At 38.9% G+C, this 17,830-nt stretch overlaps 2 protein-coding genes across 2 annotated transcripts; both read left to right on the forward strand.

Annotated features, from left to right (window-relative positions):
* Positions 1-591: 591 nt before the first annotated feature.
* Positions 592-3,572, forward strand: LOC108569777. The gene is made up of 3 exons (XM_017931461.1): positions 592-872; positions 3,045-3,168; positions 3,231-3,572. Exons 1-3 carry the CDS (start codon positions 828-830, stop codon positions 3,449-3,451), a joined length of 390 nt encoding a protein of 129 aa, XP_017786950.1. The 5' UTR covers positions 592-827; the 3' UTR covers positions 3,452-3,572.
* A 1,203-nt stretch (positions 3,573-4,775) lies between these two features.
* LOC108569776 (intraflagellar transport protein 140 homolog) lies at positions 4,776-17,595 on the forward strand. Its single transcript, XM_017931460.1, has 19 exons — positions 4,776-4,989; positions 5,049-5,276; positions 5,341-5,614; positions 5,670-6,695; positions 6,749-7,192; positions 7,248-7,499; positions 7,553-7,779; positions 7,829-8,115; positions 8,166-8,572; positions 8,624-9,415; positions 9,470-9,803; positions 11,050-11,167; positions 11,260-11,463; positions 12,692-13,376; positions 13,471-13,749; positions 13,808-14,405; positions 14,485-15,152; positions 15,205-15,448; positions 15,504-17,595. Exons 1-19 carry the CDS (start codon positions 4,843-4,845, stop codon positions 15,757-15,759), a joined length of 7,470 nt encoding a protein of 2,489 aa, XP_017786949.1. The 5' UTR covers positions 4,776-4,842; the 3' UTR covers positions 15,760-17,595.
* Positions 17,596-17,830: the final 235 nt, after the last annotated feature.

Here is a 17,830-nt window from a genome sequence, read left to right on the forward strand (position 1 = left end):
AACGCCCAAAAAAACTTGCGAAGGTGTATCTTTTCCATTGATGCAGCAACGTCTAAGAATTTCGTATAAAAAGATGATTTACCTGCATATTTGTATACACTTAACTGAATGTAATTCAAAGAATTAGTTTATTCCCAGTGAATTCCCAGTTTATTCCCTTTGAAAATATTTTTCAAGAAACTCTCACAACGTTTTGCTTTTATTTCAATTCTGTTGAAAAATTGTACTAAATGTAAGATTTTTCATAATTCTCTATGCATTTCCCTAACGAGTTTTCGTGATGGGAAATCGGAAAGATAATTGGATTGGATCAATGATGAGGAGGAGGATCGTCGCATTATCGAGCGCATCTGAATAAATGATGCACCATCTGCTAATTTCCTTCGTTAACGGGGAAAAAAGGAAAACCGGAAAAGCTTTGTACAATCTAGATCTAGCGTCCTCGTCCTTTCCATTGTTCCAATTTCATCTGTTTCGCGCACTTGTTTTTATTCGATTCAGTTTTGTTTTCTCTCTGCATTCGTCGTTCGGAATTTATTACCGCCGATGATATCATCATCATCCATGGAAATTGTGTCACGGTTCCGAACGGAACGAAACGAAGGGGGGAAAACTGCGGCGCCGGGCGGCAACAACAACAACGACAGCACAAAATGAAACGAAACAAGAAAGAAAAAAAAAAGAGGGGAAAGATCGAGTCGGGGGAGGAATAGAGTAGGCGGCGCACTTGTCTGAAACTCAGTTTCGCCCAGGACATCATCGCAGGACGCATCGATCCGAGGAGGCAAGGATTTTTAGGACCCGAACAAAAAAAACATAAATAAACAATGGCAATCGTAGTCAGGTTATCAGTCATCAAATTCCTCGAACTGGTGAGTTGTTGCTTATTTTTTTTTTAATTAAATCATAAATTAAAATAGTTTAATTGCAAAAAAAAAAACATATCAATTAATGAATTGAAACACTTTTTTTTGATGATGGTTTATTTTAACGACCTTCAACAGACCATCCTTTTGTTGGCCTTTTAACCGGTTTATTCGTAAATTGACGCAATCTTTCAATTGAAATCTGTTGCGTTTCTCTTCTCGTCTGCACCTGCAGATTCTACGCAATACGCACCTACCTGTGAGAGTTGAAGAACAAATAACAACGAGAAGTTAAGAGCAATGCTCTTCTGGTTTCGTTTTTCCTCAAACAGCGTAAATAGAACGAAAATAGATCCCATCTGTTCCATGTTTGTTGCGAATTCAAGAAGAATAAAATTGCACGTTTCTTTATTTATTTATTATCAAACGAGTCGGCCGTTCTGACCTTTGGATTTTCGTGGCATGATAATTCACGCAAATAGAGTTTGAGTCATCATCATAAAACTTTTCTCAACAAATCGTAACGATTCTCGTTCCTTTATATAACTTCATTGATAAATATAACGAGATTAGAAATCGAGCAGGCGTTATCCAAAGTTTCGATTACTTGCATTATTATACAATAAAATTCGTTGCTAGGCATTACAATAAATAATCCAACACAAAGTGTGTTCCGATTTAAACGCTAAATATATTCGTTGCCAGGTGATTTCATTTGACAGGATAAACGCTTAAATTTGTTTTGTTTTTGACCATTATTTTTAGCCGTAGCCTACTTAAACTCTCTTTTTTTTAACATCCTTTGTGCGGTTTTTTTTTGGAAGGTCGCGCTTCTTAATTTCATCGCTTTACATCTGAAAATATTCTGGCGATGACATCATTACGCGATTATCTCATGGCACTTCTCGAGCAGCGGAAATCGTACGCCTTGCGGAGGCCGATTAAGCGCGGTTTCCTGTTCGAAAGAAATAGTCTTGAAACCACGTATCCTAGGTTGGATAACCTTGCGCTTTTAGGTGGACGATTACATCACGCGCGCGCAAGAAACGCACTGAATTAATTACGTAATTAACGCACTAACGCGGAATATCAATGCGATTATAAATAGATGAGCGATGATGTATGCGGTCAGCATGCAAGAATTTCGATATGCTCAGGATGAACGGTGAACCTTCATCATCAGCAGCTCCGGGAATTATCGTTGCTCCACTATTTATTAGCGACCTTTTGTTTTTTTTTTTCGGACGACTTAAAAATAGATCCAAACAAACATCGGTTTGTTATTTTAATTCTATTTTCAATTAAATTAGTGCTTCGGCAAACATGCATCATTTCAATTAGCATCGACGTAAAAACACGAAAACTTTACTTCACTGAAGAATTCCTAAAGATTGTATAACTTCAATTTTGATTAATGAAAAAATTGCATACATTATATTTGAACGAGTCAGATGACATCTATAGGATAATTATATGTTTATATTAACTAATATTTACGTATATTGGCAATTATTATGTATAAAATAAGTAATTTTGTAAATATAAAAATTACATAATCAAGTCATCTTTTCAAGTCTCCTTTTATTAACTAATGTTGCATACCTCATAAGTAAACTTGTCGAGTGACATCTATACGTAATTTACGAATCATATAAAAATATAATTATAAATATACACCTTAATTGCCAATTTACATACAAACAACTTTATTTAGATCATACTTTAATTAATTATTCATTAATTCTATTAAATTAATGTACATATTTGTAACACTTTTCACACCAGAGTCATTAAAGTTGCAGAGCAGTAACTTTTCTAAATTTGAATTTGACGTAATTGATGTATTAATAAATCATTCGCTCATCGATAATTCTCAGTATTTTCTAATATAAAATCAATTTCAATCTAAGTTATATTCTGTAAATAATGTAAATTTAAATTGATTTTACAACAGAATGTATGGAAAAATAACGAATGAATTTTATAAATTATGAGTGAAAAACAAATAAACAACTAAATCGTTTACGTAAAGTAAAGAATTGAAGTTGTGTCACCGAAATGGCTTATCTTTTGTTAAATAAACAAAATTCGTTTATCGTGTGATTGCGTCGATTTGCTGATTGATGAAATAAAAAAAATTGAAAACCATGGTAACAACAATATTTGTTTTTGTTTCAGCTTCTCGCGGTGGCCTGCTTGGGTCTGATGTACAAGAACGGGTTAACCGGTGATTTACCAACCGATTTCGTCTCGATCGGAGCCTACGTGGGCTTCATCATCATCCTGGTTGGAGGATTCTCAGGTATTATAGACTTAGAATCACCAAAATTAATAAATTGTGATTTATAATTGTTTCTTTTTCAGGTCACTTGTTGTCCTCTCCGATCACCAGAAGGATCGACGTGTTCTACTGCTTGGTCGGTTGCGCCATGTTCATCGCATCCGGCGCTCTCCTCATCAAAGCTTATGAGAACAGATGGAAATCCGAATCTAGGGATTACGGTTTAGCCACCGGTGCTTTGGCCATCGTCAACGGCGTCGTCTTCATGATCGATTCCCTTCTCACCTGGAGAGGAGACTACTAAATGGAAATAAGAAGCTGAACGTTCGCACGCAGGCTTCGCATCAGGGTTGCTTTTACTCACTATATACCTGTCACCAAACCTCATCTCTACAATTAGTCTACTAAAATATTGGAATTTAAGTCGTGGCTGCCATCATAGACCAATTTTTTTACTTACATTCGCACTTGGGTTCATCTAAAACATACACACACACATAATACGCACTGGATTCTCATTCTCTCTATCTATCTAATACGGAGCACTCTGTAAAAACAAAAGAAAACTCTGATTTAGCTTTAGGAAACGAATCTAAATATTTTTCGAGAGCTTTAAGTGTGCAGAAACAAAAACTATAAGATATATATATATTTATATACACGGAATATATTGATTGATTGATACCGAGCGGAGAAACAAAATTTTTTAAATTTACTTCGATAACATATTTTGAGGCTTTATTTTTTTATACGTGTGTTGTAATTAGACTCTAGTTCTTTTTATTGTTATATTTATATATATTATATATACTAAGTAATATAAAACAAAAAAAAACATCTATTTTTTTTTCACTTTTCCCATCAAATTTACTTAATTTAAGTAAAATTAATGCAGATTTATTATTGTCTTGTCTTTCTTAATATATTACGGATTTATATGAAAGAAATAATACAAGATTCGTATTTTCATATATTTATACGTAGGCAACATAATAAACACAATTCATAAATCGTTCAAAACTTTACATTTTTAAAGTAATTATGATGTGAATTATAATATATGTAATAATTATCCTTATTTCTTTTCTATTTTTATAAGAATTTGTGGATTTTTAAATGAGAAATGCAAGATTTTATATTTAATTTCTATATTTATTATAGGCAACAGAATATACACATAAATTTAAATTCAAAACTTTTAGTATTTATAAATATTTATTATGTGATTTATATTATATGTAATAGCTATATAAACGTTAATTTATATTTAGCAGTATTTAAATCATTATTTTTTCGTTATTTAAATTAATTTGAAGCTTTTTATATTGTTAAACTTTTGTTTTGTTTATAGTTTTTAGTTGTAAACTTTTCTTAATATAAGAAAAACAAATTCGTGATTCTTTATTATTTCTTAATAAATATATCCTTTTTAAAGTTTTTCTGTTTATAATTATTTCAAATTTATATAGTTCAGAAAATGTATTAGATTTGTATTACATTTAAATATTTTATGAATATAATATGTAAATATGAAATGTAAAGCAAATTACTACTAATTTGTAATATTTCTACGAATCAGTAAAATTAACTATGCAACTCTAATTCCATACAGTAGCTGAAGAGCAGGTATACAGGTGGTTGCCAGGGTGATGCACTTGTTTGTAAACAAAGATGTGCTGAAGAAGAGGAGCGACGATGAGTCTGTACTTTGAAAATCCCGTGAATTTTCCGGAATCTGGGACGATTTCGACGAACGAAACTTGGCACCCGAACGCTCCACTTCTTGCGGTCGCCAGTTATTCGCAAGAAAAAGGTGGATTCGTCACCATCTTCGACGACCAGGTGAGCATCGATCATGAAGAATCAATATTGCTTTCATTCTAATTGGGATTCTCTTGTAGGGCGAACCTTTGCACGATGTTAATTGCCCTTACCATGCAGTCTCCCAAGTCACAGCCTTGTCCTGGCATCCGGATCGCAACATCCTGGCAACAGGATGGGAGAGCGGAGAGATCAGGATCTGGAATGGGATTGACAAAGATTTCTTATTGGTGAATGGTCCGCACACAGCACCAGTGACTTTATTGGAGTTCAGTGAGAAGGGAGGACGATTGGTTAGCTGTGATGCTGTAAGTTTAATTAATTGTTTGCATATTACAAAATTGTTTATTAATAATAATTGTTTGTTTGTAGACAGGTTCAATGGTGGGATGGAAGGTGGATCAGAAAGGACAGGTGATTACAGCTTTCCATCACGATTTAAAAGAAGCCGTCACTCATCTAACATTTCGCTTAACTGTGAAAACTCACTTTGAGTACGATGTTGAGGGTCTCGCGAAGGCGGCGGTTAATGGAGATGAGCACGCTTTGGATCTCTTCAGCAATTGGAGACCGAAGACTACGGCCAGGAAGTTCCGTGTCCAGGATGGTACAGATAATCAATGCTTCTTCGTTGGAACGCAATTAGGTAAAAACCCGAAAGTTTACATTTTACAGTTTCATTAATTCTTTAATTCTATTAGGTTCGGTGTATTACGTGAACCAATCCGGTGCTTGCACCGAAGTGCTGAACACGGAAGGAACTCCCTTAAGTTACATCTTGTACCAAGAGAATGCCGAGTCTTTGATCATCATGATGGATGGGTTTACCATAGGTCATTTCAAGGTGGATTTCCAAGGGCATCTGACTGAGCTGGTAAAGGTGAAGATGAGCGGTAGGGCGCAAGGTGTTAGAGCAACAGCTAATCAAGGCTTGATTTGGGCTGGAGGAAGTTGTCTAGCTGTACTAACCGGAGAATTAACAGTTCGTATTTGGGACGTGGATTCCAATGATAATTATGTACTTCCCACCTCGCTGAAGAACTACGGCAGCAACGACGAAATTAGCAAGCAGATCAACGAGATGTTCACTTGCATCTCGTATTGCAAATTAAATCATACTTTATGTGCAGGCACGAACGCTGGTAGGATTTACTTCTGGGTGCAAAAAGGAAGCAAATTTGAAGGAAAGGAAGCCGAGGAGCTGTGGGAATTGAAGACGATAAGCAGTGTTAGCGGTACTGTTAAGCAGGTGCATTGGGGCTCGATACATCTTAGAAATCCCATCCTGAGCGTCAACTGCGTGACTAGGGTTTACATAATGAAGGAGCAAGGATTGTCGGTGGCGTTCAGCGAGAGGATGTGGGCTACGCAGAAGAACGCTTCTCAAATCCTCCTGGAAACCGGAGAAGATAATCTGGTGTTGAATCTGGATATACAGGTGACGGATTTATCAGTGAATCACGAGTGTTTGGCGGCAACAAACGGGAAAACGATTTGTCTTTATGGAGTGGTTAAGAAGAGCAAGAGTAACCAAGAGGAGAAGGATAAAAAGAAAGTATCGAACCTTACCGCAACGTTAATGAGTAGCTTCTCCTGCGACAACGAAACCATCAAACTGCACGGCAAAGACGTCGTAGTTATGTATATTAGCGGCGTTACAATACGAACTTCAAATGGAGGTGTTTTATCAAATATACCCACAGTTTCCAACGAAGGAGAACCTATAGGTAATCAACATAATTATTTATATCATTAAACTAATACAAATCATATTTTTTAGGAATCGATGTGTGCGGTCATTTCTTAACGATATTTACTATGGAAGGTTTTCTGAAAATCTACGATATCTCCGATAGAGAACCGAAGATGGTGACTAGCATCAGGAATATGTACGACATGTGTCCGGATTTCGGAGAGATCATCCAGGCTAAGTCTAACAGCAACGGCACTAGAATTGCGTTGACCGTAGCCGCAGCGAATTTGATTCCCGATGGTAAATTGTACGTTTGGGACGTCGAGAATGATGCAATGGTCAATTACGATTTCCGGAAGGACGTTACTGCCGAATTAGATGAGGAGGAAGAGGATGATCCAGATTTGACTCGCTCTGGCTTCGATAAAGTCTGCACGGATAGAGTCCCATTGGGCTGTTCATGGGATGTTGATGATCCGAGATTGTTGATTTGCAATGCGAGGAAATTGAAAGTAACGAGAGGACCAGAAAGTAAGTTGTGATTTTTGATATTTATAAACCACGAGTATCGAGAAATTGCTTTCAGAAAGTAAAAGTTTAGAGAGCGAAGAGCAAGTTATCGTCAGCATGTTCTTTTCTACGGACAAGGGTATATGCATACAAGACGTGAGGGCCGCACATGCTGATGCTAGGTTGCTGGGTGTTGCTACACCGTACATAGCGATTCTGCATAAGTTGAACGTCGATCGATTGGTGATGAACGATTTCGTGGGATTGGAGACTTGCAATGCGGCTACGAAGAATGCAGTATTAGATTTCAGCTATAACTTGAGCATTGGTACTTATTTAGATTTGCAATCGTTATGTTATTTCAATTCTATTAATTTTTAGGAAATATGGATTCGGCGTTCAAGGCTATAAAGCTGGTACAAAGTAGCGGAGTCTGGAACAGTTTGGCTCGGATGTGCGTGAAGACTAGAAGATTGGATGTGGCTGGAGTGTGTTTAGGACATATGGGTAACGCAAGAGCTGCGAAATTATTAAGACAAGCAATGTCAGATTCCTCTTTACCGCATGAGGCTAAATTGGCGGTTCTTGCAGTGCAATTAGGAATGCTTGTAAGTCCAATCAAAGTAGTGATGTGTTAAAGCTAAATATTAATTGCAGGAAGAAGCTGAGCAGTTGTATATTCAGTGCGAACGGTACGATCTTCTGAATAAGTTGAATCGCGATAGAAATAAAATGGACGAGGCTATTGCTGTGGCTCAGACCAAAGACAGGATACATCTGAGGCACACCGAACATGTTTGGGCGAAGAACATGGAGTTGGAGGGAAATTTTAAAGAAGCCATTGCTCACTATGAAAAAGCCAACACTCATAGATACGACGTTCCTAGGATGTTGATGGATCAGCAGGAGCAACTACAAGGCTACATGTCCAAGACCACTGATCCGTTAGTGTTTCAATTAATATTAAATTCAACTTTATTAATGTTTTATTTAGGGAATTGCTGAAATGGTGGGGTCAATACATCGAATCGCAAGGAGATATGAACGCTGCTCTGCGGATTTATTCGAACGCCGGTGATATTTACTCGCAGGTTAGAGTTCTCTGTTTTTTGGGCGAAGAGAGTAGAGCCAGCGATTTGGCTCGATCGGGGAACGACAAAGCCGCTTTCTACCACATGGCCAGACATTACGAAACTACGGGAAACATCGAGGATGCTGTCGGCTTCTTTACTAGAGCAAACGCTTACAGTAACGCTGTTAGATTATGTAAAGAAAATAACTTGGTTGATGAGTTGTGGAATATTGGCTCAGTGGCTGGTAACAGGGAGAAGCTGGAATGCGCCAGGTATTTCGAGGAGACTGAAACTCTGGATAAAGCAGTTATACTGTATCATCGAGCTGGTAAATTTTTAGAATTAAAATAAGAAATATTGATTATATATTTGTTTTTAGGTATGTTACATAAAGCTTTGGATTTGGCGTTCAGAACGCACCAATTCGATACGTTGCAACAGATCGCAACCGAATTGGATGCGGATTCCGATCCAGCGCTGATCAAGAAATGCGCTGAATATTTCGTCACCAATGAACAGTACGATCGGGCCGTTGATCTTTTGGCTGTAGGAAGGAAGTACGTCGAGGCTATAACCGTATGTCTTGAGCATAACGTCCAACTCAACGAGGATCTATCGGAGAAGCTGACGCCAGAGAAAGACGAGATAGAAGACGGTATGCGTATAAAGGTTTTGGAGAATTTGGCTGAAAGTCTGATGGCTCAAGGGAATTACCATCTGGCCACCAAGAAGTTTACGCAAGCCGGTGATAAGATTAGAGCTATGAAAGCTTTGCTGAAATCGGGAGATACGGATAAAATCATTTTCTTTGCTGGCGTATCGCGCCAACGTGAGATTTACATAATGGCCGCAAATTATTTACAATCCCTAGACTGGCAGAATCAGCCGGAGATTCTGCGCAATATAATAACGTTCTACTCGAAGGGTAAAGCCATGGATTTGTTGGCCAACTTCTACGTGGCTTGCGCGCAAGTCGAAATAGATGAGTTCCAAAACTACGAGAAAGCTTACGGAGCTTTGACGGAGGCGTCCAGGTGTCTGGCGAAGGTTACCCAACCGAGAGATGCAAATCAGCAGCGCAGAGCCACGGAGATCGTGCAACATCAGTTGACGTTCGTCAAACGATTCGTCGATATTAAGAGATTGTTCGAACGTGGTGATCTGCAAACTGGTAAGTAATATCGGATTGCAATAAATTTGTGATTGTTTATCTATTTTCTATTAGGTATGACACAATGTAAGCAGCTGTTGATCTCTGGTGGTAAAGATTTGGAATCGTCGGTGCGTCGCGGCGATATATACGCGCTCATGATACAGATCTGCGTTAAGAACGAGAGTTTCCCAGAGGCCAGACAACTTTTCCTGGAGCTTAAGCAGGTGCTCGCAGCCACCACCAATGTTTCGGTCACGTATTATGTTAACAAGGATATATTGGAAGCTTTGGCTAAAGGACTCGGGATTCCGCTCTCCTCGTTGGTGCCGATCGCGGAGAAAGTCGATGAAGTCGGAAAAGTTGATGAGGATGATGAGGAGGAGATTGTAGAGGAAATGGTTAATGAGTAATATCACTTTAATTTTATGTAACTAATCCGTCCATGATTTGTGATTTACGCGTTTAGATTTAAGCTTATTGTTATTTTAGGTATAGTTTCCATAGAACGTATTATTCGTTACTATGGTTTCAACTAGCAACACTATCCACTTGATAATTACTGGTAATTAATTAATAGACAATTAAAACTTTGATTAAGACTTAAATAAAAATCAATTATTGTTTGCAATTAATAAAGCAATTGATGTAAGATTTAAATTGAATAACAGATTGATTATGCAAATCAATTGATGGGATTTACATATAATATAAGATTAACGTGAGAAGCGCATAATTTGAATTTGGCGCCAGGGATTTGGAGATGCTGCACGCTTCAAAGGAAAAGTTTGAAATAGGACAATTGCTTTCTCATGAGTGCACGAAAATGGTTGTTCCTCTGTGCATAATGCTTGTAACACCTGTAAATTGAAAGAGATGTGCTGGAAGGAAGATGTGGAGGAGATTTTTTTCAATTGTAAGAAAGACGTTGTGAGATGCGCAAAAGGCAGTGATACCAACGTGCGTAAGTACGCTATTAACTGATTCTCTTTAGTTTAGAAGGATAAATGTTAGGCTTTAGGATTAGATAATGTGCGGACGATGGAAATCTTCGCTTCCGGATTGTGTTTTCCGGTTTGCAATGAGAATGTGATTGGATCGGCGTCGATCTTCGGAGCGGCGTTCGTTGGCAGCAGTGGCATCCTGCCATCTTAGTTTGTTTATTGTTTGTAGCGCCCCGCGACCGTTGTCTTGAGATTCGCCGTGTTAATTTGTCGAGATTTTCTCTAATTGGAGCCGGAGAGGTGCGTAAATGAGCGCGAAGGTGCGCTGCGTTGGGGCGTCGCGACGTCGGTGACCGCGGACCACGCGAAACGCCGGGAAATACCCGAATTTTCCCAGATCCCCCCCCCTCTCTTTGTCCGCCGAAAACTGTGTGTGGTGTTTCGACTGCTTCATAATGGCTTCCCTTCGCGTCCCTCCACGGCCGAGCGGAAAACAATGACAGCGGCCGTCGTCGATGTTTGTTTCACGTGATTTTTACTGGACGCGAGGAAAACATGACTTGATTATCATCCCCTGTGAGTGAGACCGGACCCGAACGATACATTTATTATATACATACAATAGTCCATCAAAAAAGAAAGAAAAAACCCCCCTCTGATCCAATCCATCAATCTTTCCTCTCCTCCTCCTCCTCCCACACAGCAATAATCTCTGTACAACTCTTGTAGTAATAATAATCATTTCAAATTCGTTTTCGCCAAGATGAACTCGAACGAACCGGGTGACCACTCGCTGGCCGCCTCGCATCCCCCAACAGATTCCAACGAAGTAAGCACTTGTACCCATATTGCAATGTTCTCAACCTCCCCCTCAAACATAATGCTCACTCAATCCTATTTGTTTGTTTGTTTTCATTGTAGGGTAACCAAAGGCCACCATCAACGATCACCACATCGGCTGCCACTGACCTAAGGGTGAACACAACAGCTCTGAATGCGGTTGCTCTGAGTAGTGTCGCCAAGTATTGGGTGCTCACCAACCTGCTGCCTGGACCCGTACCACAAGTTGCTGTCTATGGCCTTCCAGGATCTGCGAAGCCTGAAAACCAACCCAAAGTCTCACAGGTGATTATCCAATCTTAAGATTATATTTATGCCGAAGCATTCATTAATGCACCATAACAAAACTACACATGTCAGTATGTTAATACTTCACAAAAGGTAGTATTCGCAATACACTTACCATAAACTAATTTCATACCACTATTCGTTGCTTTTAATTAGACTGTTGTGATAAATTTTAATTAGTTAAACTATTTTCAACCAATTGAACTCTAACACGTGACTTATTTTCTTTATTAATTGTTCTGTTATTCTACAGTATCAGCATTTTACAATAAGCAATGTTAGTTATCGGTATACACACTACAAATACCTCATGATCCAATCTTGACATTGTCATGATCTAGGATTATTCATTCAAACAACTAATTATGTTATATGTATATTCTAAATAATTTGTCACTAAACTAAATGTTGATTAACAGAACGCAAATTGCTAATTGTTAGGAAACTTTTCTAGTTCATTGAGTTATAACTGTTATGGACTGTGGTGATGGATATCCCATGCTGTGTTATAATTTAATAATGCCATTGCTTTACAGATGTCTCAATCATCTATATAAGAATGTGACAATCCTATTGAATCCAAGTATTAATGAAGTGACTGTTAATTTTGAGTGTATTATTTCAAGACACTGAGTCATCATTTTTATTAAGATAAATTTGTTAACGTTCATATGTTTATACTTCTAGACTGCTTTTCGCATTTTTATTGGCATATTCTTAGAAGTTGTAAAATAATTTAGATAAAATTTTGCCTTGATCGCTTTGTTAGTAATTTCGGGGGTTCCCTGCAATTCTTTTGTGGGAGATTCATTCCTACATGTAATAGTTATTTGTGAGTACGTTTTTGAAATAAGTGCTTTTGTTTGTATCTACACTATTCGCTAGTTAATTTTTGTATAAAATGAAAATGGACGTCTTCAGCGGTGTATGTATAATTATAAAAGCATTAGTCTGCAGGATAAAGTTTATTTTAGTATTTATATGGGCTAGTGTGTCATAATTTAGTACGTCCTTAAAATTTAAAGAACACCCTGAAGTCTTATTGATTTTTGCAGTTTTTATTTTAATGTGTACGAAATCTTAAAGTGAATATAGAAAGATCTGTTTAACAAAAAAAAAATCTGATCTTTATTTTTAAGAATCTGTTAACATTTTTCAATAATGTTCTCTTGTTATATAATAAGTAATTATTAACACACATTGAATGCATTGAAATCTTGTTTAGGAATCGATGATGCCTCAACACGGCGGACTAATACCGCCTGATAACGTGCTACTGCATAATTCGCAAGTACCGCCGGCAAATCTGACGATACCAACGACCATGCACTTGGAATCGCAGCAGAACGGACATCCGCAAATCAACCATCAGCAACAAGAAAATCAAAATATGGTTTCCCAACAACAACATAATCAAATGCAACAACAGCAACAGCAGCAGCAGCAACAACAACAGCAACAACAGCAGCAGCAGCAACAACAACAGCAACCGCCGCCTTCGCAGCAACAGAATATGGTTCAAGTGCAAGTGCAAGATAACATGGTTTCTGTAATTGAAGATAGCAAAGACCATAAAGATATAATTGCTTCTCAATTGGTGCAAGCGCAGTTGCTGAATGAGAATACCCAAATGGGACAGCAGCAGCAACAACAGCAACAAGGTTTGACGCCACAGCAGATCCAGCAGATGCAAGTACAGCAGGTTTTGGATAACGTTGTTCGAATGGATACCGGCGAAGGTAATCAAGCGAACGATGAGCACATTGGACCAGATGGCATGCAGATCAAAGATGAGAAGGTCATGCAGAACTGCACGAAACTGTTGGGCGGCCAATTCGGTATGCCCGATATTAAAACTAATTTGATGGACGTCCGGACCGCAGATGGAAGCATCGTCAAGATATCAGCCGGTGAGTGTGTTGTTTCGCAAGGAAATTTCCAATTGTTGGGTATTTCTTGCTGCGTAACGTAAACATTTGGTGACTTATTATTAATCTTAAAAAGGTATTCAAGATCAAGATTTGGCCAAAACGCTTGGAGCTGCTGAGATGGTGCAGAGCATGTACAAAGTGAACGTCGACGACATCAACCAGCTGTTGGCCTACCACGAGGTGTTTGGAAAGTTGCAAGGCGAAATAACGGGAGGCGCTGGGAATCTGGTGCAGAATAATCCGGGCGGTCTTCAGGGTGTGAACAGCATCGCGGTGGTGCCGAAAATGGATAATGATCAAGAAGCATCGACCAGCGGGCTGAGCACCGACAGTCCACCCGCTGTGATTACAGGTACGTCTTGATTCATTGAACTGATTGATCATTTCTGATAAATACTGTGTTTTCGCAGGTAATCATGTGTGTGATTTATGTGGAAAAATGTTCCAGTTTCGTTACCAGTTGATAGTGCACAGACGTTATCACACTGAACGAAAGCCATTTACTTGTCAGGTATGCGGGAAAGCTTTTACGAACTCCACGGAGCTGAGCAGGCACGGAAAATGCCACCTAGGAGGTAGCATGTTCACCTGCAATGTTTGCTTCCACGTGTTTGCGAACGCCGCTTCTTTGGAGCGTCACATGAAGCGACATACCACGGATAAACCATACCCGTGCACGTTATGCGGGAAGTCTTTTGCTCGTAAGGAACACCTCGAGAATCACACCAGGTGTCACACAGGTGAAACACCGTACAGGTGTCAATACTGCGCAAAGACGTTCACGAGGAAGGAGCATATGGTGAACCATGTGAGGAAGCATACGGGTGAGACTCCTCATAGATGCGAAATTTGTAAGAAGTCCTTCACAAGGAAGGAGCACTTCATGAACCACGTGATGTGGCATACAGGTGAGACTCCTCATCAGTGCACCATATGCGCCAAGAAGTACACTAGGAAGGAACATCTTGCAAATCACATGAGATCACATACGAATGATACGCCGTTTAGGTGAGTTTCAACAACATTTTTGATGTGAAATAGTGATTTTTATTTAAAATGTTTTACGTGTTTGTTTTGTTTTATGCAGATGCGAGATTTGCGGGAAATCATTTACAAGGAAAGAGCACTTCACGAATCACATCATGTGGCATACGGGTGAGACGCCCCATCGCTGCGACTTCTGCTCGAAAACGTTTACACGGAAAGAGCATTTGCTGAACCACGTGAGACAGCACACGGGCGAATCGCCTCATCGGTGCGGTTACTGTTCGAAGAGTTTCACGAGGAAGGAGCACCTGATCAACCACGTGCGTCAACATACTGGAGAAACCCCGTTCAGATGCAGCTACTGCCCGAAAGCGTTCACGCGAAAAGATCACCTTGTCAATCACGTCCGTCAGCACACCGGGGAATCGCCTCACAAGTGCACGTATTGCACGAAGAGCTTCACCAGAAAGGAGCATCTCACCAACCACGTCCGGCAGCACACCGGCGAGTCTCCGCATCGCTGCACGTTCTGCTCGAAGAGCTTCACCAGGAAGGAACATCTGACCAACCACGTCAGGATACACACCGGAGAATCTCCACACAGATGCGAATTCTGCCAGAAGACGTTCACGAGGAAGGAGCATCTCACGAACCACTTGCGGCAGCACACCGGCGAAACTCCGCATTGCTGCAACGTGTGCTCGAAACCGTTCACGAGGAAGGAGCAACTCATCAATCACATGAGATCCCACACAGGTAAATTTCTAGGTGCGTCCCAAGTAATATCGAGTTACGCACGTAATTTCTGGATTACTTTCAGGCGAGAGACCGTTCAGTTGCGGCGAGTGCGGTAAATCGTTCCCGCTCAAAGGAAACCTGCTCTTCCATCAAAGGTCGCATAACAAGGGGGCTGCAGCAGAGAGGCCCTTCCGCTGCGATTTATGTGATAAAGACTTTATGTGCAAAGGGCATCTGGTGTCGCACAGGCGTTCACACAGCGGCGAAAGACCGCACGCCTGCCCGGATTGCGGTCGCACCTTTGTCGAAAAAGGCAACATGTTGAGGTACGATACATTTGAAAATGAAAACACAAATGATTACACAATATTATTATTTCAGGCATTTGAAGAAGCACGCCGCTGAGAATTTAGCAGCTCAGCACGGGCCTAACGCCGCCAACCATCAACCGCCTACACAGCCGCAGCCGCCGCAGACGAGCGTTGCCAACGTGCAGATACCGCAGGTCACGCAGCCGCCTCCGCTTCCTGTAACGTCGGGGGCGGCGATCGTTCAGCAGACGTTGAGCATGCATCCGCAGAACCCGCACCCCGTCGTGGTGCCAGCAGCTAACGGTAACGTTCTCGCGTCGTATTAACAAGGGCAAAGAAAAGAGAGAAAAAAAAAAACGATGCGCACCGAATATTTCCGAGGATCGAGCTCCTCCCACAACAACGTTTTGTTTTGCCATTTAGTGCCATTTCTTTTGCCAAAAAAAAAGGATTTTCTTTTTTTTTTATTAAATTATACTTTTCTCGGATGATGCAAGCAGAATGGAAACGTCGACCAAACTACTTAATATGCCTTAAAAAGGGTTGCGGGGTGTGCAGGTTGCACGCCCTATTCGTTTTAACGCTCCGCTCCGCTCGATGCGTGTAAATAGTAAGGTGGAATTCGGTGGGGGCGTTAATTTGAACAAAAAACCTCGTCTGTTTTTTTTATTTTTCGTAGACGATGAATGTAGATGAAACGATTGTATAAGAAGAGAGAGATATACACACGAATTAACGATTATTTTGTTAGGCCATTTGTTGATAATTTTTTGTATACAGGGTGTTCTTTTTTCTTTAGAAAGATCAACAACCACCAACACAGCACCACCTGTATATGATCTGTTGAATATAGATTAGCCGTTTATACACATTATATATATATAAATATATATGCATGGCCAGTGCGTAGAGTGAAAGAGATATATAGCGAGAGAAAGACACGAAGAGAGATTGAGAGACCGGACGGAGGAATAAAAAAAAATTATTAATAATAATAATAATATTAACATAGTATTTTAAAAGATAATGTACATAATTAATGAAAAGAAGATTATTTTTGTTATTTGTATATTAACTATATAATAGCAGGATATATAGAAAGAGAACAGTGGATTTAAACAGAATAATAATTATAATTATAAATAAGAGAAAGGAGGAGAATGAATAATTGAAGGTGGAGTGGACTTGATGAGATTTCGTTTCATTTGCATTTATATATATATATATAGTATATATACTTACTCGGATTGAGTTCTGGATTTATTTTGATACATTTTTCTTTTCTTTTAATTTAAAAAAAAATTTTTTCTTTAATTTTCGTTTCTTTCCGAATCTATTATAATCACTATGACCACTAACAATGTTCGGAACTAGGACTAGGCATGCAAGAAAATGTGATAAATTTTGTTTTTAGGATTACCGTTTGTTTTCGTGTATTAATTTTTTTTTTTTTGAAATTTTCGGTTTCGTTGGATCTGCTGTAATATTTCTCAAAAAACAAAAATCACGTCAGCTTTATAGCTTGCTTGATGCGTGCAGCGTGCAATGTGCAAAATGAAAAGACAATCGGTTTCACGTGAAATCCAAAGACTACTCGATCTCACGCGGAACGGATTCATTTTGCTCATTTCAGTATAAACTTTATACATAGACTCACGTACACTAATCTCTGTTTTTTTTTAAATTAATTAATTAATTAATATTAATTACGTTTAATTTAAAGTCTCGCCCCCTCAAGACTTGTTTACTTTTCTTTTATTTAAGTAACTTTTCGAGTTGTAGCGCAGATCTACACGAGAATGTGGCGTTGCGAACAATTTAAACCCTTTCCCTTTTGTAAATATCATTTGTAGCATGGAATATGGCGCGAATTGACCTTTTTTTTCTTTTATATAATTTTTATATATATATATAATTTTTTTTTTTCGTTCGTTCGTTTTGATGTGTTTTTTTCCCTTCGTTTCCAGGCGAAATGAGTGAAAGAAACGAAGTGAAAAAGAAAATAAGAACTAATAGTATTATGCGATTCTTTAACTTAACTTTATTCGTTCTTTAATTTAATTATCACTAAACAATTAATTAGGACACGAAATAATAGTACGGCTCGCTCGTAAATATTTTCTTGTGAAGAAACAAAAGGATGGGACGATCCCAACAAAAAACAAAAATGAACGAAGTGCAATTAATAATTGTATAGAAAAGAAACAAATGCAAAATTGTATTAAATTAATTATGTAGTGTGTACACTGCGATTCTCAAATACCGCGCGCGGTGGTGCACGTTCTTTTGTTTTTCTTCCGACTTTTAACCCTCATCCCCCCATCCCCCCCTGCATTAGGGAATTAAATTACCACGTATATTTTTTTTTGTTTGTTTTGTTAATGTTAAATTAATTAA

The sequence above is a fragment of the Nicrophorus vespilloides genome, unplaced genomic scaffold, assembly GCF_001412225.1.
Source record: "Nicrophorus vespilloides isolate i.1.1-1 unplaced genomic scaffold, Nicve_v1.0, whole genome shotgun sequence".
NCBI lineage: Eukaryota > Metazoa > Arthropoda > Insecta > Coleoptera > Silphidae > Nicrophorus > Nicrophorus vespilloides.

Coding starts and splice junctions, on each gene's coding strand:
- LOC108569777 (XM_017931461.1), top strand. CDS start 828: ATGGCAATCGTAGTCAGGTTATCAGTCATCAAATTCCTCGAACTG. Junction 873..3,044: donor TCATCAAATTCCTCGAACTG/GTGAGTTGTTGC, acceptor TTTTTGTTTCAG/CTTCTCGCGGTGGCCTGCTT. Junction 3,169..3,230: donor CCTGGTTGGAGGATTCTCAG/GTATTATAGACT, acceptor TTTCTTTTTCAG/GTCACTTGTTGTCCTCTCCG.
- LOC108569776 (XM_017931460.1), top strand. CDS start 4,843: ATGAGTCTGTACTTTGAAAATCCCGTGAATTTTCCGGAATCTGGGACG. Junction 7,780..7,828: donor CAGTGCAATTAGGAATGCTT/GTAAGTCCAATC, acceptor TATTAATTGCAG/GAAGAAGCTGAGCAGTTGTA. Junction 15,449..15,503: donor GAAAAAGGCAACATGTTGAG/GTACGATACATT, acceptor TTATTATTTCAG/GCATTTGAAGAAGCACGCCG.